This window comes from Monodelphis domestica, chromosome X (genome assembly GCF_027887165.1).
Source record: "Monodelphis domestica isolate mMonDom1 chromosome X, mMonDom1.pri, whole genome shotgun sequence".
NCBI lineage: Eukaryota > Metazoa > Chordata > Mammalia > Didelphimorphia > Didelphidae > Monodelphis > Monodelphis domestica.
Genome location: NC_077235.1, coordinates 73,959,472 through 73,986,959, shown reverse-complemented (window position 1 = coordinate 73,986,959; position 27,488 = coordinate 73,959,472). Strand labels below are relative to the sequence as shown.

Genomic DNA, 27,488 nt, shown 5'->3' with positions numbered 1-27,488 from the left:
GTCATGTCTTGACTCTTCATCATCCCATTTGGGGTTTTCTTGGCAAAGATACTAGAATTGCTTGTCATTTCCTTCTCCAGTTCATTGGAGGAGGAAATTTAGGCAAATAGGGTTCAGTGACCTGTCCAGGGTCACACAGCTAAGCGTCTGAGCCTAGATCTGAACTTGAGAAGATCTTCCTCACTTCAGGCCCAGTGCCCCACCAAAATGTCTGGCTACATATGTGCTATATATATATATTAATATGCACACATATTTTATTCCCCTTGGGACTGTAGCCAAATCCCCTGTATCCTTGGTAAAAGTTAACTAAGTATGGGTTTTGGACAAGGGGGCCCAAGCTGAAAATACTAACAAAAACCAAAGGGCATAAGGAAAAAAAGAACAGGAGAGCATTATTAAAACTCCAGAGGCAGCATGGCTTAGCAGATAGTAGTAGCCTTTGTCACGTACTCAAATAAAAACATTCCTTAATAATACATATCCTCTCCTATGGTCCCTAGGTAGCGCTGCATTGAATCGAGCACCAGGCCTGAAGTCAGAAAGACATCTTCCAGAGTTCAAATCCAGCCTCAGGTACTTGCTAGATGTGTGATCCTGGGCTTAACTTAACACTTAACCCTGTCTGTCTCAGTGTGTTCATCAGTAAAATGAGCTGGAGAAGGAAATACAAACCACTTCGGTATCTTTGGCAAGAAACACTGTGAGAGAAAAATCCCCTACTCCCTTATATGAGCATTAGATTTTAATGTTAGCAGAAGTCTTGACATGATCATAATTGTAATTCTAAGATAGTTAGCATGTCATGATTCTAGTAGGCTTTTTTGTAATTATTCTGATATAAGTATTAAGGTTTTGAATTAAGAAAATAACTGCTTTCGCATAGGCCTCAGTGTCAGCCCCGTCCTCCTAAGTTGCTATATCCTGCACCCTCAGCAATAATTATGGTCTTGAACTTGTGATCTAGTATATGTCACTAGGCCTGACCTGGGGTTCGAAACCTGGTACCACCCAACAGTACCCACTCTTTTCCTTTGCATCACTACTCCAGGCTCCCCCCACTCCCCCCTCTTCTATCAAGTGACTCCTAAGTCTTTACCAAATGACTTTGACTTCAACCAAACCATATCTCTCTGTTTTTATCACTGTCTTAGATTATTTCATAAGTTATGATATTCTTTAGGATATAAAAGAAGTTCTCTCACAATGGTCAGGTCTTTTGGTCTTGACCAGAAGTCCAGCTTTATTGTGAGACTTGACCCTCTTAAAACAAAACCTATCTTCATTTTTGACTTGGAGACTGAGTTTATCTAAATTGCATTCCTGTGGTTAGAAATCATGCAACAACACCTCCCAAAAAAGGAGTCACAAAAAGTCAGACATTACTGAAAATGACTGAACCTGTATCTTCTTCATGTATATTCCACCTTCAAAGAGGCACATGGAAAGACATTTAATGTCATTACAGAAATACAGCAATTCTTCAGTTAAACTTCTTTGAAAAAATTTTAGTTATTTTTCTTTCAGGTTTGAAAGAAAAAAATTTTGGTTAACAATTACTGAACTCGGTTTTTCCACCCTTCAGTAAAAACGTGCCCTTGGCATGAAAATGAAAGTAGACGCAAGTCAAGAATATAAAGATTTAGACACAATAAAGCAGTATCATTTTTTTATGCTTTTTATTGAATGCCACATGTACTCTATTTCTACAATTAAGTAATTAGTCTCAGTTTGGACATTTAAAAGTGAAAATTAGGAGAGCTTACAACACATAAAAACCACAAGATCAACTAGAACTAATGGGTTGTTTTGTTTGTTTGTTTGTTTGTTTGTTTGTTTGTTTGATATAATCTCCTTGCAGAAGGAATACAGCAAGGGAAACCATACAGCATAAAAGCTCCCTTTCCTGTTTTATGCTCCCAGAAAACTAGACCTGAAATGAAATCAAACAGTTTAGGAAAACTGAAAAGCAACTTCATTAAGCCACCATTCAGGGAGTTACAGGTATGTGTTATATGAAAGTTTGGATTAGAGAAAAGGAATAGTAGAATTTCTTTGCCATCTACACTGTTTAGTGTTCACATATAAATTCACGCTTTGAAAAATTACAAATAAAAAATAACACACATGTGCTTAAGAAACTGGGTTCTCTCTACTCTCCTTCCCCCTGACTCCCGTTCCTTCTTACCAGAACACTTACACAATATATAGTGAAAAGTTATAGAAGCATTTCTATGCACAGTAAATACTTTAAACAGGAACAAAATGAACCATTGTTGCTGAAGAACAAACAGAAACAGCATTAATTTAGACTTGTTCTTAGAAAAACAACAACAACAAAATCTACACCTTTGAAATTGTGACTTCAAAAACTCCACAAAGATGTCAGCTTCTTAAACTAAAGCTGACAATGCTGATTTCTTTCAGTTGGTCATAATTGATTTCACAGCTTTTATGATATATTTGGCACTAATACCAAACATATCAAGCAACTCCCCAGGCTTTCCACTTCGTGGTACCCCATTCACTGCCAACTGATGAACACTGATGCCAGGTATACCAGAAACAGCTGCACACACAGCTTCTCCAATGCCACCTAGAAAAAAGAGGGCAAGGTCATGAGAACCCAAGTCAGCTTGATAGCACTACTGAGGGGCTACAGTATAATTTCTCAGCCTTTACAGAAACTATTCATTGGCACTGACAGATCACCTGGGAAAATGTTAGAAATCCTAGGAACCACTTTGCCCATTGAAAATCTCTACTCTCTCCTATCTAGTAGGTATAGAAGTAAAGCCAATAGTTTCCAGACTAGAGATCAACTAGGGAAGGTCTGGGCCCAGTTTAACATTTTTCAACTCGATGGATTCCTGTATTTTAATCAGTCTCCAAAATCTGCTTTAGTTCTAGATTTTCTATTTGAACATTTATATGCTAGAGGTTTATCTCCTATGTTGTTCTTTAGAAATTCCATGATTTGCTTTATTGACCCTAAAACTATTTCCACACACTGTGTCCCTTTACCAAAAAGTACTTTGGATAGGAGCAAGAGTGAAAACACTTCAATCGCTCACTCACCTTCTTTATAATGGTCCTCCACTGTAATAATACGACCCTCAGTTACTCTGGCACTGGAAAGGATTGTGGCACGATCCAGTGGTTTGATGGTGAATAGGTCAATTATGCGGATGGAAATACCTGAAATAGCAAAAGAGGGACTAAGAGATATAGCCATCATATTTTGGGAATGAGGGAAATGAAAATAAAAGATCAGCCAGGGCATCTAACAATTCCAAAACAGAGGCTTGCTCTCTTTACTCCAATGTGTAACATAATTCTTTTTTTAAAGTTCTGTGTAATATAATTCTCCATTCTTAATCTATTACCTTCTTTCGAAAGTTCTGCAGCAGCTGCTAAAGCCTCATGGAGTGTAACTCCAGCTCCAATAACTGTGGCCTTGTCATCAGCACTCTGATAGATCACCTGTCAAAAATGTTTAAAATAGAAGGGCTACAGGTTAGGATACAGATGGCATCTCGCATTCCAGGAGTCATTTGTTTGGTTTGGTTTCTTTTCATTTTATTTTTAGTTTCAAATTCTCTCTCTTCCTCCACCCCCTCCCCAACCCATTGAAAAGACAAGAAATAGGATACCTATTACACATATTAAGTCACACAAAACACATTTCTACATCTGCCTTGTTCCAAAAAAGGAGAAAAATAAAGAAAAGGAAAAAACCCTGCTTCATTCTGTATTCTTGAGTTCATCTGTTCTCTGTCTGGAGGTGGATAACATGTTTCATCATGTAAGGCCTTTGGAGTTGTGGTGGATCATTGGATTGATCATTGTTATTAAGTCTTTCATAGCTGATTATCTTTACCTTATTGCTGTTACTGTGTACAATGTTCTCATTCTGCTACCTTCACTTTGCATCAGTTCATATAAGTCTTCTTTGGATTTTCTGAAATTATCCCCTTCATTATTTCTTACGGCATTCTATCATATTCATAGACCAAAATTTGCTCAGTCATTCCCCAATGTTTTTCTTGACCCCTTGCCTTCCACCTTAGAATCAATACTGTGGATTGCTTCCAAGGCAGAAGAATGGCAAGGGCTAGGCAATGGGGGTGAAGTGACTTGCCCAAGGTCACCCAGCTAGGAAGTGTCTGGAACCAGATTGGAACCCAGGACCTCCCATCTATAGGCCTGGCTCTCAATCCAGTGAAGCATCTAGCTGGCCAGTCTGCATTTATTTCTTTTTAAACCCCTACTTTCTATCTTAGAATCAATACTGAGTACTGGTGGATTTTATATCAGGAATGTAGAGATAGTTCAATATTTGGAAAACCATCAGCATAATTCATCATCTCTATAAAAAAACAACAAAAGCCATATGACTATTTCCATAGATGCTGAGAAGGCTGTTGACAAAATATAGCACCCAATTCTTATTTTTTTTTAAATTATGCAGTATTGTTTTAAGCTGCCTACTGGCAAGCAATGGACTCTATGAACATAAACACTTTTTTGAAGGAACTCTTAAAACAGTCAACCGGCTTTTTAGACACAATTTGGAGCACTGGCTTAAATAATTATGGGCTCCTAAACAGTCAACGCAAACATCTGAATGTATTATTCCTTTGGAAGTTGTTAAAAAGGCAATGAAAATGAACCCTCACACACACCCTCATCACCGGTCCTTGGAGATGCTGCTTAACTAGAATTCAACCAACATTCAACCAGTGTTGTGGGGAATTTGGAAAGTTAAAAAACTGTGCCATTTAAGCAAAAGCTGAGGGAGCTGTTGGCTTGGGTGATAACCATCCATGAGGAGAAGCAGGCAGTTTCCAGAACAGACAGGATAAAACACAGGATAGAAAATAGTCAAAAAGACAAGAGATGAGGAAATAGTTGAGAGCCTAAGCCTTTTTTACCTTGGCCTGTCCAATCTTAAAGTTTTCAAAGGGAGAATAGATAACCGAAGTATCTGGTCTGCTAGTTCGGATGAAGCACATTCCCTAGGGTAAATATAAAAATACGACTTACATTTCGGAAATCAAAGTTACAAATTATTTTTTAAAAATTATTAGCTAGAAAGGAAAAGAGAGGAAGAAGTAAGAAAGACTTAATGGCAGTCCCTTTTAGGGAAGGAAGAGGTCGAAAGCTGACGAGGAATACGGCTCCTTAACGCCTTTAGAAAACACAAAATAACATCTGATTAAACTTGTTGCTGCAATGGCCTTGGGGTTCAGGCATGAGACCAAGGAAGAACCCAGCTAATCCCATCAGAGATCAGCTCTACATGCTAAAATATCTACCATAAGTGAATGATAGCCAGATACACATTGATCTGTTTGTTCTATCTTTCAGCCTATCATGAGGCACCTTTCTTCCTTTAGGGATGGGGAACTGGATGGAAGCCCAGCAGGCACAATCCAGACATCTCTAGGATGGACATGAAAAACACTTTCACCATCACTAATATAATTCTGGTACAGGTCGGCACAGAGGTCACAGAATAGCGCGTGCCTTGACACCCCTATCAAAATGAAACATAAACACCCATTAGCATCCCCAGTTTGGTTCAGTTCCATCGTTTTCCAGTTGTGTCCAACTCTCTGTGACTCCATTTGGGATTTTCTTGACAGAAAAAATAGAGTGGTTTGTCATTTCCTTCTCTAGCTTATTTTGCTGATGAGGAAACTGAGACAAACAGTGTGAAGTGACTTGACCAGGATCACACATAAATATACTTTGTAATCTCCCTAATGAATAGTGATGCAAAAATTTTAAGTAAAATACTGGCAAGAAGGTTATAGCACCATATCATAAGGATCATACATTATGAACAAGCATTTATTTCTTTTTAAACCCCTACTTTCTATCTTAGAATCAATACTGAGTACTGGTGGATTTTATATCAGGAATGCAGAGATAGTTCAATATTTGGGAAACCATCAGCATAATTAATCATATCTATAAAAAAACAATAAAAGCCATATGACTATTTCCATAGATGCTGAGAAGGCTGTTGACAAAATATAGCACCCAATTCTTATTTTTTTTTAAATTAGAAAATACTGGAATAAATGGAGCTTTCCTTAAAGTAATAAATGGCATCTATCTAAAAAATGTCAGCAATCATTATTTGTAATGGGGAAAAGGTAGAAGCCTTCTCAATAAGATCAGGGGTAAAGCACGGCTGCCTGCTATCACCACTACTATTTAATATTGTTCTAGAAATGCTGGCAATAAAAATAAGAGCAGAAAAAAGACTGAAAGAATTAATAGGCAATCAAGAAACAAAGTTATCACTCTTTGCAAACAACATGATGGTATACCTACGGAACCCTAGAGAATCAACCAGAAAACTGATAGAAAGAATGAACAACTTTAGCAAAGTCACAGGATATCAAATGTAAATATACCTTGGTATTGGCAGCCAAATGAACAGCATATTCTGTAGAGACAGCATCACTTGGATAGAAAACTGTGCAATTGGGAACAGTTCTGAACATGGCAAGATCCTCCAGTGCCATCTGGGAGGGCCCATCTTCACCTGAGGAAATCATAAAGCCAACCACTTCAATCTAATATTCCAAACATTGATTCAATAGCTACCATCCACATGCTGGGGACATTAAGTGGCAGATCTTTCTTATGACATTATTTGTAGCCTTCCTGAGAATGGGTAACCTTTCTCTTCAATGAGCTGACTTCTCTCTAGTCCTTCAGGGAAAAAGTGGAAAAGCCACCAAACTACTATACCATCTAAGTAAGATACTTTAGAGAGACTGTTAGATAGCTCAATGGATAGAGAGATGGGAGGTCCTGGGTTCAAATTTGGCCTTCGATATTTCCTAGCTGTGGGACCCTAGGCAAGTCACCTAACCCCAACTGCCCAGCCCTTACTGCTCTTCTGCCTTGGGACCAACATTTAGTACTGATTCTAAGACAGAAGGTAAGGCATATGAAAAAAAGGTAGCATGATATAAATGATAGAGGGGCTAGCCTTGTAGTCAAGAAGAGCTGGGGTCAAGACTTGCCTCTGTCACATATTAGCTGTGTGACCCTGGACAAATCACATAGGCTTAGAGACTTGTCTGGGGTACTAAGGGGTTATTCGTTATAGATCAGTTGCTGATCTAGATCTTTGGAGGGAGTTTTCGCACCAGGAGTTCCCTACACCAATAAAATTTCAGGTCTGGATCTTGGGCCTTCTTCTCTGTAACCACGTATGCTTTTCCTATAAGTGAGGAAAACACAATGAACATGAGAAATCCAACTAGTCAAAAGACAGTACATACCGATGGAGACCCCACAGTGGGAACCACTAAGGTTGATGTTAGACTGAGAGATGGCCCCCATCCTGATATGATCAAACGCTCTGGTGAAGAAGGCAGCAAAGGTGCTGGCAAAAGCAATGGTCCGGTTTCGGGTGGCACAGCCTAATGCCACGCTTACCTAAAACCCAAAGAAGCCTGGTTAGAGGACAAGACTACGCTCGCACCACCTGCCTGAGAGATACCCGCAGCACCTGACACACTCACCATGTTCTGCTCAGCAATAAAGCACTCAATGAAGCGTTCCGGGTGGTCCTTCTTAAACAGCTCAGAAAAAGTGGAGTTCTTGGTGTCTCCATCTAAGGCAATCACTCGATCACATGCATGGCCTAGCTTAGCCAAGGCAGCGCCGTAGGCTTTTCTAGTGGCCACCTGGAAGAAAAAAGGGAGCTGAATTATAATAGAGGCACACTGAGGGGACTTCAGCAAGAGCCTAAATCTGTTCGCACTAGTAAATCCCCATCTAGGACAAAAGGGACTGAAATTCGTCTGCAAGGTTCCAAGAGGTGAGGGGAAGGGCAGGAGTATTAAGCCAGATCACTAGGGATGAGGGAATATAGGCATTTGCACACGCCAACCAAACTCCGAAAAAAGACAATTGTCATCTTGGGGGAACCCCTGGCATAGGAGATAAGCAGATGTATTTATTTCACTTCTTACTACAAGCAGAATTCTGTTATCTGAACCTCAAAACCCCCAGATTGCAAAAGCGGCAGGGCTGACATCAGAACTGGCTTAAACTGTCCAGGGGACACAATTCCACCATCAGGTATTGGCGTGCTGGAAAGAGCGTAGATCTGGGGTGAGAGGTCACGGGTTTAAAACTCCAGCTCTGACACTTAGTGGCCGGGAACTTGGGCAAATGCCTTCCCTTCTCTGGAGAGCCTCTTCCAGCTCTAAGTGCCCACTATTTGTATGCACTGTGGCAGGCACTAAGGGTTCCGAGCCAAACAGGGGACAACACAGGCGTCAACTTGGGGATGTAACGTGCCAAGTACATAATCTTCCTCCAGATCATCCGAAGAGGGAGAGGACACTAGCTAGCAGTGTGAGAAATAGAGCCTGGCTTCCTTCTTATAGCAGCTTTGAGGCAGAAAGGTTAAAACAAGGCCCACCCCAAGCATCTAGGCAGTTTAAAATGTACACGAACAGTGGGCAGTTAGGTGGCTCAGTGGATAGAGAGCCAGACCTAGAGAGGGAAGGTGCTGTGTTTAAAGTTGACCTCAGCCACTTCCCAGCTGTGTGACCCTGGGCAAGTCACTTCGTCCCCATTGCCCAGCCCTTCCTGCTCTTCTGCCTTAGAGCTAATACCCGGTATTGATCCCAAGACAGAAGGTGAGGGTTTTTAAAAAGACATGAATAGGTTCTAGGTCCCAAGGCGATGGTGGGAAGCTACACAGCAGGATAAATGCAGAAATGTATCTATATAAAGGCAGTTCAAGCTCAAGTAAATCAGAGCACACAGAGCAGATACTGGGCAGCAAGAGAGAGAGGAGGAAGCTACCTTTACTGCTCGTTAATCAGTAGTGACATAGCCTAGTGAACACTTCACGAAAATCTGTCGCCTATTCAGGAGACAAAGGGAAGGGGTGAGAGAAGCACTGAAATTCTCATTCGTGTCTATTACAACTTGTGCCTTACTACCAGCAATGCTCAGTAAGTGCGGGCCCAGCCTACCTTGTCCCCTATTTGGTAGGCAGGTAGAGAAGGCATCTTGACATTTGAGATATTGACTTCAGGAACATCTTCCACAGGTAGGTGAGGAGGCAGATTCTTATGAGTCTGGATCTGGCTTTCAATGGTCTTGATAATAGAGTCCATTTTGTCCTTTGGCATAGGCTTGCCATGCCAGTTATCAGCATCCTCGATGTCTAGGACAAAACAAGAAACACAGATCACCTTGTTTCTAGGTCAGAAAACTGAACAAAGATCAAGCATCCATTTAGAAATTGATGGGAAGGCGCTAGAGAGCAAGGCCTGGAGACGGGAGGTCCTGGGTTCCAATTTGACCTCAGACACTTCCTAGCTGTGGGACCCTGGGCAAGCCACTTGACCCCCACTGCCCAGCCCTTACTGCCTTGGAACCAATACACAGTATTGATTCTAAGATGGAAGAAAAGGATTTTTTAAGGAAATTAGGGATGAATCAGTGATCTATATTAGTGAAGGGGTTCTCATACTAGGAATTCTCTACTCATATGAAGTAGAAGTTTGTCTGAAAAAAAATCCATGCCCTCTTCTGAAACACAGAGTGAGCCTCTGATTCGAGGAGCTGAATTTACACGGGAACATGGCCTTGCGTCTTAGAAATGGAAACCAATCACCAATATGTATACACACACAACCTATGGGGTCTGTGAACTCTACCATACACTGTCGCAAGGTCAAGCAGACACAGATATTGCTTATCCACTCTACCCCCACCAATGGCAGTGCCATCTTTGTGCCAGCTCCCTCCCAGCATGGAGATGGAGGGAACACTGGCTTACCTGGAATACCGCGGCCTTTGAAGGTCTTGGCGACTATGGCAGTGGGCTGGTTCTTCACTTGAGCTGCCTTCCAAAAGGCTTCACATAGGTGTTCCACATCATGGCCATCGACAACATAGGTGTTCCACCTAATAGAAGAAAGTTGGTTATAGAAGACTCCCACTATTTAAGAAGAGCACCAAAGGGATTCTTCTTACCATTTCCCACCCAGCTACTTTCCTGGACTTTCTCATCTTCAAAATTTAATTATTCTGTGAGATGAAATCAACTCTGAGCCCGACTCTTCCTCAGCATCCCCTGCTCTTGGGGCCCCACCTCCCTGACTGAAGACTTCCTCCCAGATCTTCTACCTTTAAGGAAGGCACCCAGGGAATTCTCCTCATTGTTTTTTAAACCTTACTCTCTGTTTTAGTATCCATTCTAAGGCAAGGCTAGGCAATCAGGGCTAAGTGACTTGCCCAGGTTCCCACAGCTAAGAAGTGTCTGAGGTCAGATTTGAACCCACAGACCTCTAGTCTCCAAGTCTGGTGCTCTGTCCACTGTGCTGCCTAGCTGCCTCTAATTCTTTTCATCTTTTTCATCTGGATACTTTCCTAGACTTCATCATCTCCAAAAATCCCTGATTCTGCAAGTTGAAATCAATCTCGAAACTCTTACCTCCATAGATCATTTCCTCCTGAGTTGCAGGATTTTGTGATGCCCCTGACCCATCCGCTTCTTTTTATGTGTTTCCTGCCCTCCTACACACCTCCCCGCCCCCCACCCCCACACACGTGTGCACACACACATTAGATTGTGAGTTCCTTGAGGGCAGGGCTGTCTTGTAGCTTTCTTTGTATTCCCAGCTCTTAACACATAGTAGGTGCTTAATAAATGCTTACTAACTTAAAAAAAACTCTTGACTTCTGTCTTAGAATTCATATTGGGCATTGATTCCTAGGCAAAAGAGCGGTAAGGCAATTAGTTAAGTAACTTGCCCAGAGTCACAAAACTAGAGGCAGTCTGAACTCACACTTGAACTCAGAACCTCCTACCTCCAGCCCTGGCTCTCTATCCACTGAGTCACCTAGCTGCCTCTTGTTACTGACTCCTTATTGACTCATGACACATAGAAGAAATGGAAATTAGGAAGAGAAATGGCATGACTTACCCAAAGGCTTCACAGCGCTTCCGATAAACATCTGTGCAGTGTTGCAGAGGTGCGGCTTCACTCTGCCCTAAACGGTTCACATCAAAGATTGCCACAAGGTTGTCTAGCTTGTAGTGAGAGGCAAAAGCCAAAGCTTCCCAGACAGAGCCTTCTGAGGCCTCCCCATCTCCCAAGAGGCAGAACACCCGGTAACTAGAGCCAAGAAAAGCCAAGTTATAGCATTCCTGCACGACCGGTCCCAAGCTAGCAAGAGTCAGTCAGTCAGTCCATCCGTCCAGAAGAGAAACTCCAAAGAGCTGGTTTCCTGGAGGCGTTTCCCAGAACCGCTCTTTACCATTCGAACATGTTTGCCCAAACTCGAGAGCTCCCCTAGCAAAGTAGGGTTTTGCTGCTCTCTTAGTAAACGAAACGCGTAACAGAATTCTAAACTTCATTCTCAGAGGTTTTGCTACTTCGGAGCCACAAAGGAAGGGGCAGATCATATTGTTTGCCCTTTGTGGTGTCTCCACTTGCACTAAGTCATCAGCCTTCCAGTCACTGAAGTCCAGTGGCAGGACAAAAGTCAGGATGACCAATGATGGCCAGGGACGTGGTCGATGACCTGGGAATCTCTGATGTCTGCCAGCCCCCCTTCAGCCACCTTCATGGCTTACACACGATATGAACTTAATGTTTGGTGATAGCTAGGTAAGTGACTAGAGCACTGTACCTGGAACTGGCAAGAACTGAGTTCAAATGTCGCCTCAGACTCTCACTAGCTGTGTGACCCTGGGCAAGTCACTTGACCCCCATTGCCTAGCTCTCACCATTCTTCTGCCTTAGAACCAATACACAGTATTGATTCCAAGATGGAAGGGATGGGTTTTGTTTTGTTTTGTTTTTTTTAATATTAAGGAACCTATACTTCAGTCTAGTGGAGAGCAAGCTAGAAAGACTTTAAGTATGGGCTAGTGACAGGTTATATGTCTGTTGTCCTAAGCATTCAAAAGGTTGGTTGCCAGGCAATGGCTTCCTCTGACCATAGCAACTCAGCCACAGAGGAGCAGTGACAACAAGCAAGTGATTATACATCATTCTCTGATGCCCTTATTCCCTTCTATAGTACTGCACATTCTCCCTCCTAGTGCAAGACAGAAATGATTTGTTCTCCACTAACAAAGAATTGGGAGAGGGTCCCAGATGAGGAATCTCCAGATGAAGAAATCTCCTTCTAGCAGGACAAGCTGGCACCTTCTTTGCAACTTATTGTCTTAGAGAGTTGCCTAGAGCAATGAGATATGGGTCACAAAGCCAGTATGTGCAAGAGGCAAGATTCGAATTTAGGTCTTCCTGGCCCCTAGATGAGCCTGCTTTCCATTATACTCTGCAATTTCTTAAATATATTAACAAAACATAAACCAAAAAGGCTATGTAAAACTATGATGTGCCATTTTTAGGCTTAGTCTAGAGCTGTGTTGGCAAACCTATAGGACACATGCTGGAGGGGGCTGATCCCCCCACCCCCACCCCCGCTCCATGTACACCCAAGGACATTTCTCACATGACCTGCCCCTCTGCCCAGCAGCCCAATAAGAACACTTCCTCCCTCCCCTGTCTGAGGTAAGGAAGGGGGGGGGCAGTTCACATGCAGTGTGAGGGTTATAGTTTGGGCACTCAGTCTCTAAAAGGTTCATCATCACTGGCCTAGACTATGTTTTTGCCAGTGTTTCACAGATGAAAAAATACAGGGCCAGAGTTCAATATCCCCAGAAGCCAACTTTTGTATTATAAACAGATTACAGAAAATCTAATCAGAGATTCTAGAAATAATTAAGGAGTTGGTGCCCATTTACTTAGTATAATCCTAACCTGCAGATAACCATTGGATTTACAAAGTGGAAAAAAAAGAGAAAGAAAAATTCCTCCAGAAAGCGAATGAATCTTTCATCTCACTCTCTTACCTGGCTTTGTCAAAATATTTGCCAGTATAAGCCATTCCACAGGCAGCACCAAGTCCCTGCCCAAGAGAGCCAGTGGCCACATCCACAAATGAAAGCCTCTGTCATAAAAAGAAGGAAAAACAAAATGAATTAAATTATGGCTGGGAAATGCAGTAGTAGACAAGAGAGAGAAGACAAGATGGGTTTCCTCATTCTATTTTTTTCTCCATAGCATTTAATGGAGCAGCACATACAGCTAGGTGGCTCAGTGAATAGAAAGCCAGTCCTGGAGACGGGAGGTCCTGGGTTCCAATGTGGCCTCAGACACTTCCTAGCTGGGTGACCCTGGGCAAGTCACTTGACCCCCATTGCCTAGCCCTTACTACTCTTCTGCCTTGGAGCCAATACACAGGATTGATTCTAAGATGAAAGGTGAGGGTTTTTTTTAAAAAGCCAAGCATGGTAAATACTTATTGATCTCACAAGAGTCAAGAACAGAGAAACTGGCTATCTCATACTTCTGTTAGAGGGTTTTGTTTTCATTTTTACATTTTTAAAAATCCTTACTTTCTGTCTTGGAATCAATACCGAGTATAGGTTCTAAGGCAAAAAGGTGGTAAGGGCTAGGCAATGGGGGTGAAGTGACTTGTCCAGGGTCACCCAGCTGGGAAGTGTCTGAGGTCCAATTTAAACCTAGGACATGCCATCTCCAGGCTTAACCTTCAATCCACTGAGCCACCAAGCTACCACTAGGCTTAGAAAATTTGGTTTCTTAGGAGGAAACCAGAGGGGCTGAAGAAAGCAAGGTTTGTGCTCAGATTGTCCTGCATTTGAAAACCCAGATTAAACACACATCCTGGAAGCTTAGATTACAGAAACATAAGTATTTTGGAAATAAGAGCATGGCCCATCCTTCTTCTTTTTGTGCCTCTTGTCATGTGAACCATCTGATCATCTTGGGCTCATCCTTCTGCGTGTTCATCCAACAAAATACAGTTCTGCTCAGGAAGCATAATTCCAGTTTATTGCATACACTATGCATTAAGGAATGTGGAATGAGTGTGAAAGCAGTCCAGGAGAACACCATTTCCAAGAATAGCCAGGTTCAGACACAAAGTGGATGCTGAAGTTTTCAAAAGGAGATAAAGGACAAGATGGGAAGGAGACGGGAATAAGTATTAGATGGCACCTACTGTGTGCTAAGCACTTTTAACAAATATGATCTTGGGGGCAGCTGGGTGATTCAGAGAGCCAGGCCCAGAGACTCTGGTCTCAGACACTTCTTCGCTACATGACCCTGGGCAAGTCACTTGACCCCCATTGCCTGGCCCTTAACAACTCTTCTGCCTTAGAACCAAAACACAGTATTGATTCTAAGACAGAAGGTCAGAGTTTTTAAAAAAACAAATGATGATCTCATTTGATCCTCTTGACAACCCTGGGAGGTAGGTGCTACTATTACCATCATTTTGCAATTGAGGAAACTGAGGCAGGCAGGTTAAGTTACTTGCCCAAAGTCACACAGTTAAGTGTCTGAGACCAGTCTTCCTGATTGTAGCCTGAATTTAGGGTTAGCACCACCAGCTGATAGGGATTATTCACTTTAATTTCCTTCCCAACTGTCCATTCTCTCCTGTTGCCTTTTACTCTATTCACTCTCTTGCGAGCATGGACTTCTGTTCCTACCAACCCACCTTCCTCTTATCTGGCTCCTGCCTTGGCTTTTCCCTAGACTGCTTTTCCCTCTCACAGTTCTATTTTATATGGCTTTTACCCCCTGGCTCTCCCCTCCCTTCAGTCTCCTTCCCATTGATACAGCTCTTCCTCAACTACTATTTGTTTTGATTACAGTTTAATAAGATTCACTAAGAGCTGATCCAGAGTGTACCTTCATATTCTAAAAAATATGCGTTGTGTGACATAAATCGTATTTGCGTGTATTTTCTATTTAGCACAGTGCTTGGCACATAAATGTTTATGGACCAACTTAAGATTTAACAGGGTTTTATGTATATGTTCCTCCTTGATTACAAGAAATGTTTATTGTAATGACAGCTTTTGTGTTTGCGTAACCTTCATTTCCACGTACATCCCTCCCCTCTCTCCACTGCCCAGCGAGCCATCTTACGGAACATAGGAGAGGAAAAAGGTTTGACAAATAGAGGCGACAGCATATTCTCCTTCTCTTTCCCTCTCTGTATCTCTCCCCCTCCCTCCTTCTGTCTCTTTCCCCCTCTCTTGGCCTCTTTCTCTGTCTCCCCACCCCAACTTTGGGGCTGTCATTGCTGTGGTGTCCATTTGCGTTTACGATGCTCGAGTTCTTTTCCTGGTTCCTTATTCCCCCTGCCTGAGTTCAGACGCTTCTGGTAGTCGCCATATTCAGCGTTTTGGGTAGCGCTCCATCCGCTCGACTCACATACGCCAACCAAGCAATCCCCAGGCTCTGGACACCTAGTCTGTCTCCAAGCTCTTTACCACACAGGTGCTGCCACAAACATTTCGGTGGGTGTGAAGCCTGGCTGTCTATATAATAACGCTGGATGGAGCTGAGCTTGGGAACGCTAACACTCGCTGAAGTTCCTGGTCCTGGGCAGACAGAAGGGAAGATGAGTGCCGTCTCTCCATTCTTGGGCAGGCTGCTGGCCCTGGATATTTCGGAATGGACTATTTGGGGGGTACGTGCCTACCTCTTCGTGGCTTGTGCCCTGGAGATGTCAGGACAGAGATTCAAATTCCGATCTCCCGGTTATTGTTACCATTAATAGTATTTGTGTCGCACTTTAGCGCTTCATATCACATTTATAAGGCACCTCGTATGTTGACACATTTGACCCTGACACTACCCCCATGCTCTTTTCCTCCTTGGGCAATTTGATCCCTTGTTCCAGAACCCAGAATTGCAGCCTCTAGTCAGTGACTTTATTGTGAGCGAAATCCCCGTGTATCCACCTAAGGCTTCTCCATCCTCTAAAGCGTCCCAAGCTCCCGAACTGCCGAATTCCCAATATCTCAGTGTTGTTCGCCTCATCTGAGCTCTAGAAGGACAGGAGATCTTATTCATCTGCACCAATAGATGAACTAGTAAGCTCTTTAACCATCCCCAGCGGTGTTGGCATGCTTTTTTTTAGACGTTATTTTTATTTGGTCAATTTCAAACATTATCCATCGGATACAAAAATGATTTTCTTTCCCTCCCTCCCTCCCCCCACCTCTCCCATAGCCGACACGTGATTCCCCTGGGTATTGCGTGTGTCCTTGATCCGAACCCATTTCCATGTTGTTGGCATTTGCACTAGGATGTTCATCAGTGTTGGCATTCTTAATTAGGACGCTTGCCCACCCAAGTGAGTTTCTAATTGATAGACCCAGGCAGCATTTCTGAAGAAGATCTTTTTGTTAGAAATCTACTACATAGAAAGGAGAATTGAGCTGTGTCACTCTGATGCCCAGAGCTACACTGCAGACAGTCCCAGGGTGGGACAAGGAAGGGACCAGAACTGATCTGCACCGAACTGAGGCAAGGAGAGGTTGTGGACCTGAGCTGCTATAGGAGCGAGCAGCAACCCCTGAGAGTGGCCCCAGTTTCAGCACCCAGCTTAGTCCGAGGCGTGTAGCTAAGTAACCAGGGCAAGGAGGCAGTCCATGAAGGCCTGACACAAAGCCTCGATTCAAGAAGGAAGGCTAGAAGATGACGTAAACCAACCAAACAAATTCCCACAATAAAGAACTGATGGAAAGAGAGAATCTAAGACAGATCCAGAAAAGAGTGACCTCCGAAATATTTACAGGAAAATCCTTGGAGAAAAACAGAGCAAGGGCTTTCAATAAATAATAATACCTTAAAATAAAAGTACATTTGGATTTGATTATAATATGTGTATAACCCAGTGGAATTGCTTGTCAGCTCCAGGATCGGGGAGGGAAGAGGGGAAGGAGAGAACAAGAATCATGTAACTATGGGGGAGAATTTTTTAAATAAAAAATAAATTGAAAAGTTTTAGAATTACTTTATAAATGAAAATACTAGTGGAAAGAATTGGAAAAGAAATTAGAGCTTTAAAGGAAAGATTTCTCTTTGGGCAAGAAGTACAAATAACAGATTCTTTGAAAATAAGAGTGGGGGGGGGCAGCTGGGTAGCTCAGTGGATTGAGAACCAGGCCTAGAGATGGGAGGTCCTGGGTTCAAATCCGGACTCAGCCACTTCCTAGCTGTGTGACCCTGGGCAAGTCACTTGACCCCCATTGCCCAGCCCTTACCATTCTTCTGCCCTGGAACCAATACTCAGGATTGATTGTAAGATGGAAGGTGAGGGTTTAAAAATACTGAATATGATGCTACAGAAGGGGAAAAGAGGATCTTTAGTAGAACAGAGGACTTCGAAGTACTGCTACTGAGAAAGCCAGACCTGGGTTGAAACGCAAATATAGGAGGCAAGCTAACAACACTGAATCAATTAGAAGGGAGAGCTACAGTGCTTACATCCATTGTCGCTTCAGAATGCCACTGCCTTCAAGGGTCAATGGAGGAGCAAAGGACGATCAGCTCAGGATATGGGTTCGGTTTAGGGTTTGGGGGAGGTGATTTCAGATCATTTTTAAGAGGAGACAAAGGATATAGGAGGAAAGAAATGAGGAAGAGGAGGCGGGAACTTGCCATTTCTCATAATTGGGGTGTATTAAAAGAATATACCAACACGGGAATGGGGAGAAGCAGCATCAGCTGGACCTCTCATGCCAGTCTGAGTCAGGCAAAGGTGGTCTCTCTCTCACACACACACACAGAGTTTAATGTAGAAAAATCCATTAAAGTCAACAGAGAAATGTGGCTGGAGGGAAGGAAAGGGCAGGGATGTGGTGGTGTCAAGGAGCTTCAGCTACAGCCTGAAGGGCCTGGGATTGGGCAGAGGGGTCCAATCAGAGCACTCCACTCCGGTAGCTTGTTTGTGTGTGTTCTGTGCCTCTTTTCTTCCTGTCAATCTTCACTGTAATGTTTCTTTTCTTTGTCCCCCCTCACCCCCTGCTTTCTTCACAGGTGCTTGTAAAGAAAGTACTTTGTATATCTTGGAGTACTCTCTAAATGGGAGCATTATTGCCCCCACTCCTTTTCTTGTTTGGAACTTGAGGCCAGATATTTACAGCCGTATGCACTTGGGAGGAAAGATCATTGATAAAGCCAACAAATTCGGCACTTTAGGTATGATATAGCTAAGCCCGGGTATGTAAATAATAAAACGAAGGCATGGATGCAGTGCCGGGCCTGCAGATTCCTCCTTTTCCCAAGTTTAAACCTGGCCTTGGACACTTCTAGCTGTGTGACCCTGGGCAAATCACTTCACTCTGTTTGCCTCACTTTTCTCATCTATAAAATGGAACCGGCAAAGCACTCCAGCATCTTAGCCAAGAAAACCCCAAATGAGGTCACAGAGAATTCGACATGACTGAACAACAGGGGAAAGCCAATACAATTTGTAAATAATAAAGTAGACAGCAGATCACTTCCAAGGCTGCGGACTTCTAAAACCCTAGTTTAGGCTTCAGAGTCAAGAAGACCTGAGTTCAGGGCCTTCGGGAGCTTCATGGCCATAAACAAATCACTTACCATCTCAATGCCGCAGGCAATTCTTGAAGGTATAAAAGTTGCAGAGAAACTGTACTGATGAGGGAAATTCCCTTTTTTGTGGAATTAAAAAAGCCCACAGAACAGAAAAAGAACCCCCACCAAGCTTGTCTTCTTTTTGTTAGTTTGTTTTGCTATTTTGTAAGCAGGTGGCCATTTTCTCCTGCTCCTCAGTTTGTTGTTTTCCACCCTCTGATCCCCAATGGTTATAAGAATTGCTTTTGGTTTAAATCAAAAGAAAAAAGGGTACCCCCTCCCCTCCCGTGGAAACTCACCGGGGTAGGATGGCCTTCCAGGTCACAGTCGATCTTCCTCAAGTTCATAAGGTCAGACTGGTTAACGTCTCCAGCCTCAGCCCAGGCAGCATAGAGGATCGGAGCAGCATGGCCCTGTGGGAGAACTCTCTTTTGTAAGAAGAGCGGTGCACAGCTTCTAGTGACATTTGTTAAGGAATCCCAGACGTAATAAAGTTTGCTCGTGTCCAAATTGAAGATTTAAAGATGTCCTCTGGTCAACAAGGACTTCAACTTAAGAAAATAGCACAAGGATTACAGTCCCAATATCCTTGTAGGATAGGGAGGGACTTGGGAGCATTGCATGGATTTTTCAGTCCCCAGCTGAAAATTAAATCCGGGGGGCAGGGGGGGGGGGCTTGGAAAGAGTGCTAGATATCACGTCATTAGACCTGGCTCTGAATCCTATAGTACACCTATGGGACCTTGGACAAATCTGTCACTTCATTTCCATTTCTTCCTCTGTCAACGAGGGGCTGTGTGACCTTCCATATCCCTTCCAGCTCCAAAGCTATGATTCACAAATTAATATTCCCCTTCCTCCCCCCAATCTTGGTCTCATTGTATGCCAAGTAATTCCAGATCTAATTTCCTAGTCAGCCCCCAGAAATCAAATGGGAAATGACCAAAGCAGGGACAAAAAGCATATATAAATATATACATATAGAAGTAAATTTGAGGTAAAGGCAGGGTGAGGGGGAAAGCACTAGCAGCTGGTTTTCCATTCTTATTGCACTAGAAGCATCGCTTCACCTCAGTGGGGCGGATGAAATATATCCTCTCAGAGGCCCTTTTAAGAGAATTCTGGTACTTGGGAAGACCTTGAGTCCCAGGAATGAACAGAGGAGACCTTTCTGGGCATCCAAGTACAACCTGTGATACTGAATAGATAGGCGTCCTCAGAGAGGACCAAAGTGACATCACTGTGTCGGGGCCAATGTCCAACGGTGGCCGATGGCACTACTACGAGCCCAGAAGGCTCGGCCACGGTTGGGCACGAATGGCCTGGGTGAACGTCTGGGATGGAGATGCCTCCAAATTTGTGGATCTCATGTGTGGTTCTTTGGAGCTACTGCAAGTCTGCTTTGCTCCCAAAGCGCCGCCCCATTTCTGATGCGGACACGCCAGGCAGGCCCAACCTGTGCCAGGATCTCCCGTGTCTCACAACCAGCACCGAGTTCTTCAGTGAAGTTCAGTAGTACCCAACAGGTAAGGGTTTTAGGGTTAGGACTCTTATTCCAACCAACCTCAAAGGGCAAGGGAGCTCACCACAGCTGTTAAGCTGCCTTGTTCCAGAATCTCTTCTACCTTCTGGCTTGTCTGGGTACCCCGCCCCTCTTACCTTGGACAGAATAAAGCGGTCATTATTCGGATTTCCCGGCTCTGTTGGTTTATATTTCATCGTGTAGAAAAACAGCACTGACATGATTTCGGCTGCACTACAGCAAGATGTGGGGTGACTGAAAGAAACAAGAGCCATATTTTCCATTTTTATTCAACAGCCCCCAAAGTCACTCAAGCCCCAACGATTCTAAGACTAGCAAAGGCGTTGCTCCCGGCCTAGGATGGCTCCGGCTGGAGGGCAAGAAACCAAGAGCCATTCCCTGCTGTAAAGCTTGCAGCCTCTACTGCCTTGGGCTTTAAAATCATGTGCCACAAAAGTGGCCCTTTGTACTCTTCTCAGATTGAAACAAAAAATTGTCGGGCAATCACCACAGGCAAAGCGATTCCGTCTTCTAGGACAGGCCTTAACAAACACTCGAACTGAAGCCTGGGAATTTAATTCAGGAGTATCCCACTAGAGGAACATCGAATACAGAATTGACCTCTTTAATAAAGGAAGTACTGAGTGTACTGTGAAGATGGGTGGCATTTCTCGAGCTCTCATGTTCAGTCTAGATCAAATGACCTGCTGTCTCCAGTAGAGGTGGGGAAGGGGGGAGGGAAGGAGAGAACACTGATCTCAAAATGTCAGAAAATGATTATTAAAATGGGATCTTGGAGCAGCTAGACAGCACCAGGCCTGGAATAGGGAGGACCTGGGTTCAAATTTGGCCTCAGACATTTCCTAGATGGGTGAAGCCAAGACAGAAAACAAGGTGTTATTGGGGGTTTTTTTAAAGCCAAAGAAAAGAGTTTATATTTGATCCTGGAGCAAATAGGGTTTCACTGGTGTTTATAGAACTGGAACAGGAAGAAATTTGAAGCAGAAAGACCAACCAGAAGGCTAAATCTATGATCCTCATAGGAATAAAATATAAAATCCTTCATTGAGACTTTTTTAAGCCTTTACCTTCTATCTTAGAATCAATATTAAACATTAGTATTGATTCTTAAGAGTCAATACTAAGCATCTGTTCCAAGGCAGAAGAGTGGTAAGGGCTAGGCAATGGGGGGTAAGTGACTTGCCCAGGGTCACAAAGCTAGGAAATATCCAAGGCCAAATTTGAATCCAGGACCTCCTGTCTCCAGGTCTGGCTCTCTATCCACTGAACCACCTAACTGTCCCTTCATTTAGATTTAAAAATCAATTGTACGTGTACAAAATGCAGGATTTGCTCTGGTGAAATCCCATCTGGAATATTGTACTCAGTTCTGGGTACTGCATTTTAAAAATCCTTTTCATCTATCTTAGTATTGGTTGTAAGACAGAAGAGCAGTAAGGGCTAGGAAGTCAGGGTTAAGTGACTAGCCCAGGGTCACACAGCTAGGAAGTGTCTGAGGCCACATTTGAACCCAGGTCCTCCTAACTCCAGGCCTGGCTCTCTATCCACTAAACCACCTAACTGCCCCTTCATTTAGATTTAAAAATCAATTGTACGTGTACAAAATGCAGGATTTGCTCTGGTGAAATCCCATCTGGAATATTGTACTCAGTTCTGGGTACTGCATTTTAAAAATCCTTTTCATCTATCTTAGTATTGGTTGTAAGACAGAAGAGCAGTAAGGGCTAGGAAGTCAGGGTTAAGTGACTAGCCCAGGGTCACACAGCTAGGAAGTGTCTGAGGCCACATTTGAACCCAGGTCCTCCTAACTCCAGGCCTGGCTCTCTATCCACTATGCCACCCAGCTTCCCTTCAGTAACTTTTTTTAACTTTTACCTTCTATCTTAGTATCAATTCTAAGACAGAAGAAGGGCAAGAGCTAGGCAATTGGGGTGAGGTGACTTGCCCAGGGTCACACAGTTAAGAAATGTATAAGCCCAGATTTGAACTCAGGTCCTCCTGACTCCAGAACTGGCACTCTATCCACTGGGTACTGCATTTTGAAGAGAGACACTGATGAGCTAGTACAGAGAACGACCTCAAGAACATGCCCTAAGAAAAACAGTTGAAAGAATTAAGGATATTTGGCTTGGATTAAAGTTGTTCTACTAGAACAGTGGGTGAAAGTTATGGAGGAAAAAAGAAAGAAAGAAAGTTATGGAGGGATAGATTTCAGTTAGAAAAAGAATTTCAATCAACAAACATTTAAGGAGCTACTTTGTGTGAGACTCTGTGTATGTTCAAAAGAGGACTGGATTGATTACCTGGGGAGGTCTCCAGGAACAGGCCAACAAGCAGTCTCTTGTTTAAAGTACTTTAGTTCACCATCCCCAGGAAGGGGAAGGCAAGGGAGGGAGGGAGGGAAAGAATTTGGATCTTATAACTTCAGAAAACCTATGTGGCAAACCGTTATTCTATGTACTTGGCCCAATCAAATCCCTTTTAGGAAACGAAACCCTGTTGTCTCCTGTTCTGGCCAAACGAAGTATTTATATTCATTCATTTGACCAAGGAATCAAAAAGGATTTATAGTTTCCGAAAGTATTGGAGAGGGGATTCCTTCTTAGGTGTGGGTTGAACTCAGAGGCCCCTAAGGTCCTTTCCAATTTGGAGCCCTACAAACTTAGAGACCACCTAAGTTAATTCCCTGACGTTATATAGTGCCAGGAACACTGTAGGCGGGCATTTAAAATCCAGATTTCTTGGTTGATTAAAAACTATGGTCAAGAAATACCAAGTGACTTGCCCCGCTTGGTTGTGGCAATGCTGATTTCTACTAGAACCCAGGTCTTCGGACTCTCTGATGCCTTCAGCTAACAAACTCCACTTATTTTTCTCATTCAAACAATACCTCTATGAAGGATAAGTGTGTCTAGACCAGGGTAACCTGGAATCTGTGGGCTTCTTTTTTTAATATTTTGATTTTATTTTATATAATATTTTATTATATATATATAATATATATTGATATATATTATATATATAATAAAATAATATTTTATTTTGTGCATTTTAAAACATTCAGAGGGGGCAGCTAGGTGGGTGAGTGGTTAGAAAACCAGGACAGGAGGCAGGAAGTCTTGAGTTAAAATCTGGCCTCAGGTGCTTCCTGGTTGTGTGACCCTGGGTAAATGACAACCCCCATTGCATAGCCCTAGCCCTCCTGTCTTAGATTTATTACTAAGACATAAAATAAGGATTAAATTTTTTTCTTAAGTCTAAGCATTTGCTCTAAGACAGAAGATATGAGTTTAAAGGGGTGGGAGGAGGCACAGCTAGATTGCTCAGGGGATAACCAGGTCTGGAGATGAGAGAGGTCCTAGGTTCAAATCTAGCCTCAGATACTTCCTAACTCTGTGACCCTGGGCCAGTCACTTGACCCCGACTGCCTAGCCCGCACTTCTCTTTTGCCTTTGAACTCATACTTACTATGGATTCTAAGAAAGAAGTCAGGCAGCCATGTGGTCTCCTGTGTGCCAAATGAGACCTCTGATGTGCTGACTGTTAGCATGGCTAGTCACACTCTTGGAAGGGAGCAAATGCACAATGTAGACCAACCTTTACAGGGAGATAGACGGAGGGAGGGTCCTGGGCCCAGGCCACAGCGATGGCCCAAAGGCATCTTTATACCTCAAATCCCAGCACTGCCACTCGCCAGTCCCCTGGCTGGGCTTTCATTTCCTGGGGTGTTCATTGGAGGGGGAGGGGCCGCAGAGATCGGACGCGCCCTTCCTCCCCAGCCCTGCCCCCAGCCCTTCAAAAGAGTGAGCAGCAACCCATGCCTGAGCAGAGGCGCATAAGCCCCAGTCCTTGCTCTTTCCAAAGATGGAGTCTTTCGTTTTCCGTTTCTTCCCGCCACCCACAGGGCGCAAAAGGAAGGGGTCTACAGCAAACCCTAACTCTCCATTGCAGAACATTTTGCTCATTTCCGAGCTACTTTCGAAAGATCTTTCTCTAAAGCCTCCCTAGGGGGCAGCACTGCCTCCCGTCCCTCACACTCACCTGGCGGCCATCCTACAGTCCTCTCACCTTCCCATCAATCTCACCTTTCCGACATCTCCGGCCACCCCCACCCCCACCCCCGGGCGGGGCCTCAGCACCTCGAGCCTCCCGAATCCCTCCTCACTTCTGCCACCGCCGTGAGCACCATGCCTGCACACAGTAGGTGCTCAATAAATGCTGACTGATCCTGCTGGTCTGTGTTTCCTTCTCGTCTCTTTTGGGCATTTTTAAGGCTTCATTAGTGCCCCTTCTCTGACATCCCTTTTGAAAAAAATAAATCTTCACCTTCTGCCTTAGAATCAATGCAATGCTACGGTATGGATAATTTTCCTTTTGTTGACTTCTTCTTCTATATAAAATGGAGATGTTTCTGTGCAGTTCCACCTACGTGCTGCTGGGTTGGTGTACATACGGGTGCATGTGTGTGCCTGTTTCTACATTCTACACACAGATCTTTCTATTTCTTTACATACGTGACACACAGACAGACAGACAGATGGAACCTAGTGTACAGAGGCTGCTTCCACAGCGGCAGGGGCAGCCTGGGTTTGGGCGTGGGCACAATGGCCCTTTGTCCGTTTCCTCCGCCCTTTATGTCCTCTATTCCCAAGAAACGACAAGTTCTGCCCCCTCCCTCCCTCCTCTTTGAACCCTCAGAACAGGTCCAATCCACTCTCTCCCAGGTTCCGCCTCCTTCAGTATCCTTTAAGGGTGTGAAGGTCTCCCGAGGAGGCGTTAGGGACCTAGCTAGCATCACCCCGCCCCTTCGGACTGCTCCACTAATTTCCTTTGCCTGGTTGTATTTGCATTTCAAAGCTCCTACTAAGCTCTGGTCTCTAAACCCTTCCCTTCCTCTCAGAATCAATACTGTGTGTCTCTTCTGAGGCAGAAGAGTGGTCAGGGCTAGGCAATGGGGGTTAAGTGATTTGCCCAGGGTCACCCAGCTGGGAAGTGTCTGAGGCCACATTTGAACCCAGGACCTCCTACTTCTAGGCCTGATTCTCTATCCACTGAGCCACCCAGCTGCCCCCTCCTCTGGTTTTTAGTAGTTGGCAGGTCTTCTGTGGTCCTGACTAACTTCTTGATACTTGAACAGCTTCGTTCTAGACATGGGCAGCATTTTTTCTTTGATGTGGGTGGGACCTTGAGGTTTAGGCTATGACATTAAGTTGGGACATTTTGGGGGGGGGGGATTCCGTTCAGGAGCTGATGGGTGGAATCTTTGTAACTTCACTTTGCCCTCTGGTTGCAATACATCCAGAATATTTTTTATCAATGATTTCTTGAAATATAGTATTCAGGCTAGGTGGCACGAGATAGATAGAGCACTAGGCTGAACTCACATACTTCCTAGCTGTGTGACCTTGGACAAGTCATGTAACCTATGGGTCTCAGTTTCCTCATCTGTAAAATGGGGCTAATAATAACTCCTACCTCCCAAGGTTGTTGTGAGGATCAAATGAGATAATAAATGTAAAGCACTTAGTACTGTGATGGTCACATGGTAAATGCTATTTAAGTGTTAACTATTATTTGTTTCAAATCATGGTTTTCAGAGAATCCAATGAATCTTTTTAAAAAATAAAAGCCCTTCGCCTTCTGTCTTAGAATCAATCCTGTGTATTGGTTCCCAGACAGAAGAGGGGTCAGGGCTGGGTAATGGGGGTGAGGCCAACCCTGGGCAAGCCACTTGACCCCACTGCCTAGCCTGCCTCGGAAGCCAGGGTCACCCAGCTGGGAAGTGTCCGAGGCCAGATTGGAACCCAGGACCTCTGGTCTCTAAGCCTGGCTCTCTATCCAGTGGCCCCCAGTAGGTCTTAAATTCTCTCTCCTGGACCTGTTGCCCAGATCAGTTGTTTTTTATATCAAATAGCTCCCAGGGGAGTGAGTCCTGTACTCTTGCCATCTACTGCCGGGCCTGGCAGGCCACATCCACGGCTCTGGTCACACTGGGAGTCTCCCCTCACCCGCCCCACCCCCACCCCCACACACACCCCCACCCCACCCCCACCCCCGCGCTCTAGCTGGTTTGGCTAGGGGCTGCTTTCCCCTGGGCTAATGCTTTGTACAGTCCCTTCTTGTAGCTTCTCATGCTATTATCCCAGCACTTGATGCTCCTGCCCAATCTCATAGGTTCTCTGCGGCAGGTAGAGGGAGTTGACCATCTTGCCTTTATCTCTTCGGCAGCCATCTTGGGCAAAGGACCCCCGCCCCCCTATGACAGTCTGGAATTGGAAAAACGCCCAGATTCTAGTCAAAACGACCCCAACAATGGCCTTTCTCGGGGCATGCAGCAGGAGCCTCGCCCCAAATCTCCGTCCCCTCTCTGCAGAGATCGGACAAAACCGGCAGGCGTTCCCGCCCCTCCGAAAGCATCGGAGCCGAACCCGGCAGAATCCACGCAATTCCCTTCCCGGGAAAGTGGATGGAAAAAGAAAAGGCAGCCGCGCCCGCGGAATGAAGCTTCCTCTAATCCCTCCCTCCCTGGAGGGGAGCGAACGCAAAGCCGAGGCGCACCGCTATATCCGCCCCACGAGGGCTTTTCCACGGGCTGCCGCGTGTGTGGGGGGGGGGGGGCGGGGGAGAGGCAATCTTTTTCGCCAGACCGTGCCTTAAAGCGGCGCTGCCTCTGAAGCAACCCCGCCCCCACTTCCATCACCTCCCACCATCCAGCGCACCCGACAGAACAATCAAACGTCTCCTAAACAGAACGTGGGGCTAGAGGTGGGGGGCGCCCGATCCCGCGCCCACACCTAGACCCTTCTGCCTCCCCCTCACCCCCCCCCCCCCGCATCCAAATCTGACACGGCGAGAGGGGACCTGGCCGAGCCCTCCCCGGAATAAAGAATTGATGGCATTACCCCGAATTGGAGGCGCATGTGGCCTGGATGGAGTGGATCCGCAGGCGGTTGGCTATGTCCCGAAGGATCTGGACCGTGTCCTCCGGGGGCTCGGGATAGCTAGCCATGGTGCCTCCGGCTCGTAGAACGCGAGGAGCCAAAGTGGCCCTTCTTCTCGCAGCGAGGCTTCTGCACGCCGCCCAGGCCCCGCCTCCTCGAGGAAATGATCTCACCACAGCTGGGCGGTGATGGAGAAGAAAAGCCCGTCATCCTCCTGGACCAGTCAGGGCTCTCTCTCCATCCCACCCAAGGAACGGGAGGCGGCCGTACACCCGGGGATGAGTCTCCCGCCACAGTTGGGCCACATCTACGCAGAGGAAAATGCAGCCTGACCTCAGGCGGAGCTGCCTCGGTTTAAATGGCAGAGGCAGAATCTGAACCCATCTCCTGCAGAAGCCTCTCAGAGCTCAGAGGGAACTGGTCTTAATTCAAATTGAGTTCCATGGGATGGAAATGGGGGACATTTCCAAAATTCCCCAGAAAGAGGACACGAGATAGTATCCAAATAAA

The 27,488-nt window shown here is 44.7% G+C and overlaps 1 protein-coding gene across 1 annotated transcript; it reads right to left on the bottom strand.

Annotated features, from left to right (window-relative positions):
* Nucleotides 1-1,633: 1,633 nt before the first annotated feature.
* On the bottom strand, nt 1,634-27,148 carry TKTL1 (transketolase like 1). Its single transcript, XM_001379363.5, has 14 exons — nt 26,940-27,148; nt 20,154-20,271; nt 18,794-18,907; nt 12,923-13,020; nt 10,983-11,174; nt 9,833-9,960; nt 9,021-9,214; nt 7,551-7,715; nt 7,308-7,464; nt 6,429-6,559; nt 4,935-5,018; nt 3,387-3,483; nt 3,079-3,198; nt 1,634-2,596 (listed from the first exon to the last, which is right to left on the bottom strand). Exons 1-14 carry the CDS (start codon nt 27,044-27,046, stop codon nt 2,424-2,426), a joined length of 1,878 nt encoding a protein of 625 aa, XP_001379400.2. The 5' UTR covers nt 27,047-27,148; the 3' UTR covers nt 1,634-2,423.
* Nucleotides 27,149-27,488: the final 340 nt, after the last annotated feature.

Bases quoted from the DNA above. Each gene is read 5' to 3' on its own strand.
- TKTL1 (XM_001379363.5), bottom strand. From the start codon at position 27,046: ATGGCTAGCTATCCCGAGCCCCCGGAGGACACGGTCCAGATCCTTCGG. The intron at 7,465-7,550 runs GTGAGTGTGTCA...TTTGGGTTTTAG, and splicing joins TTATTGCTGAGCAGAACATG to GTAAGCGTGGCATTAGGCTG. The intron at 3,199-3,386 runs GTAATAGATTAA...TTGCTATTTCAG, and splicing joins TGCAGAACTTTCGAAAGAAG to GTATTTCCATCCGCATAATT.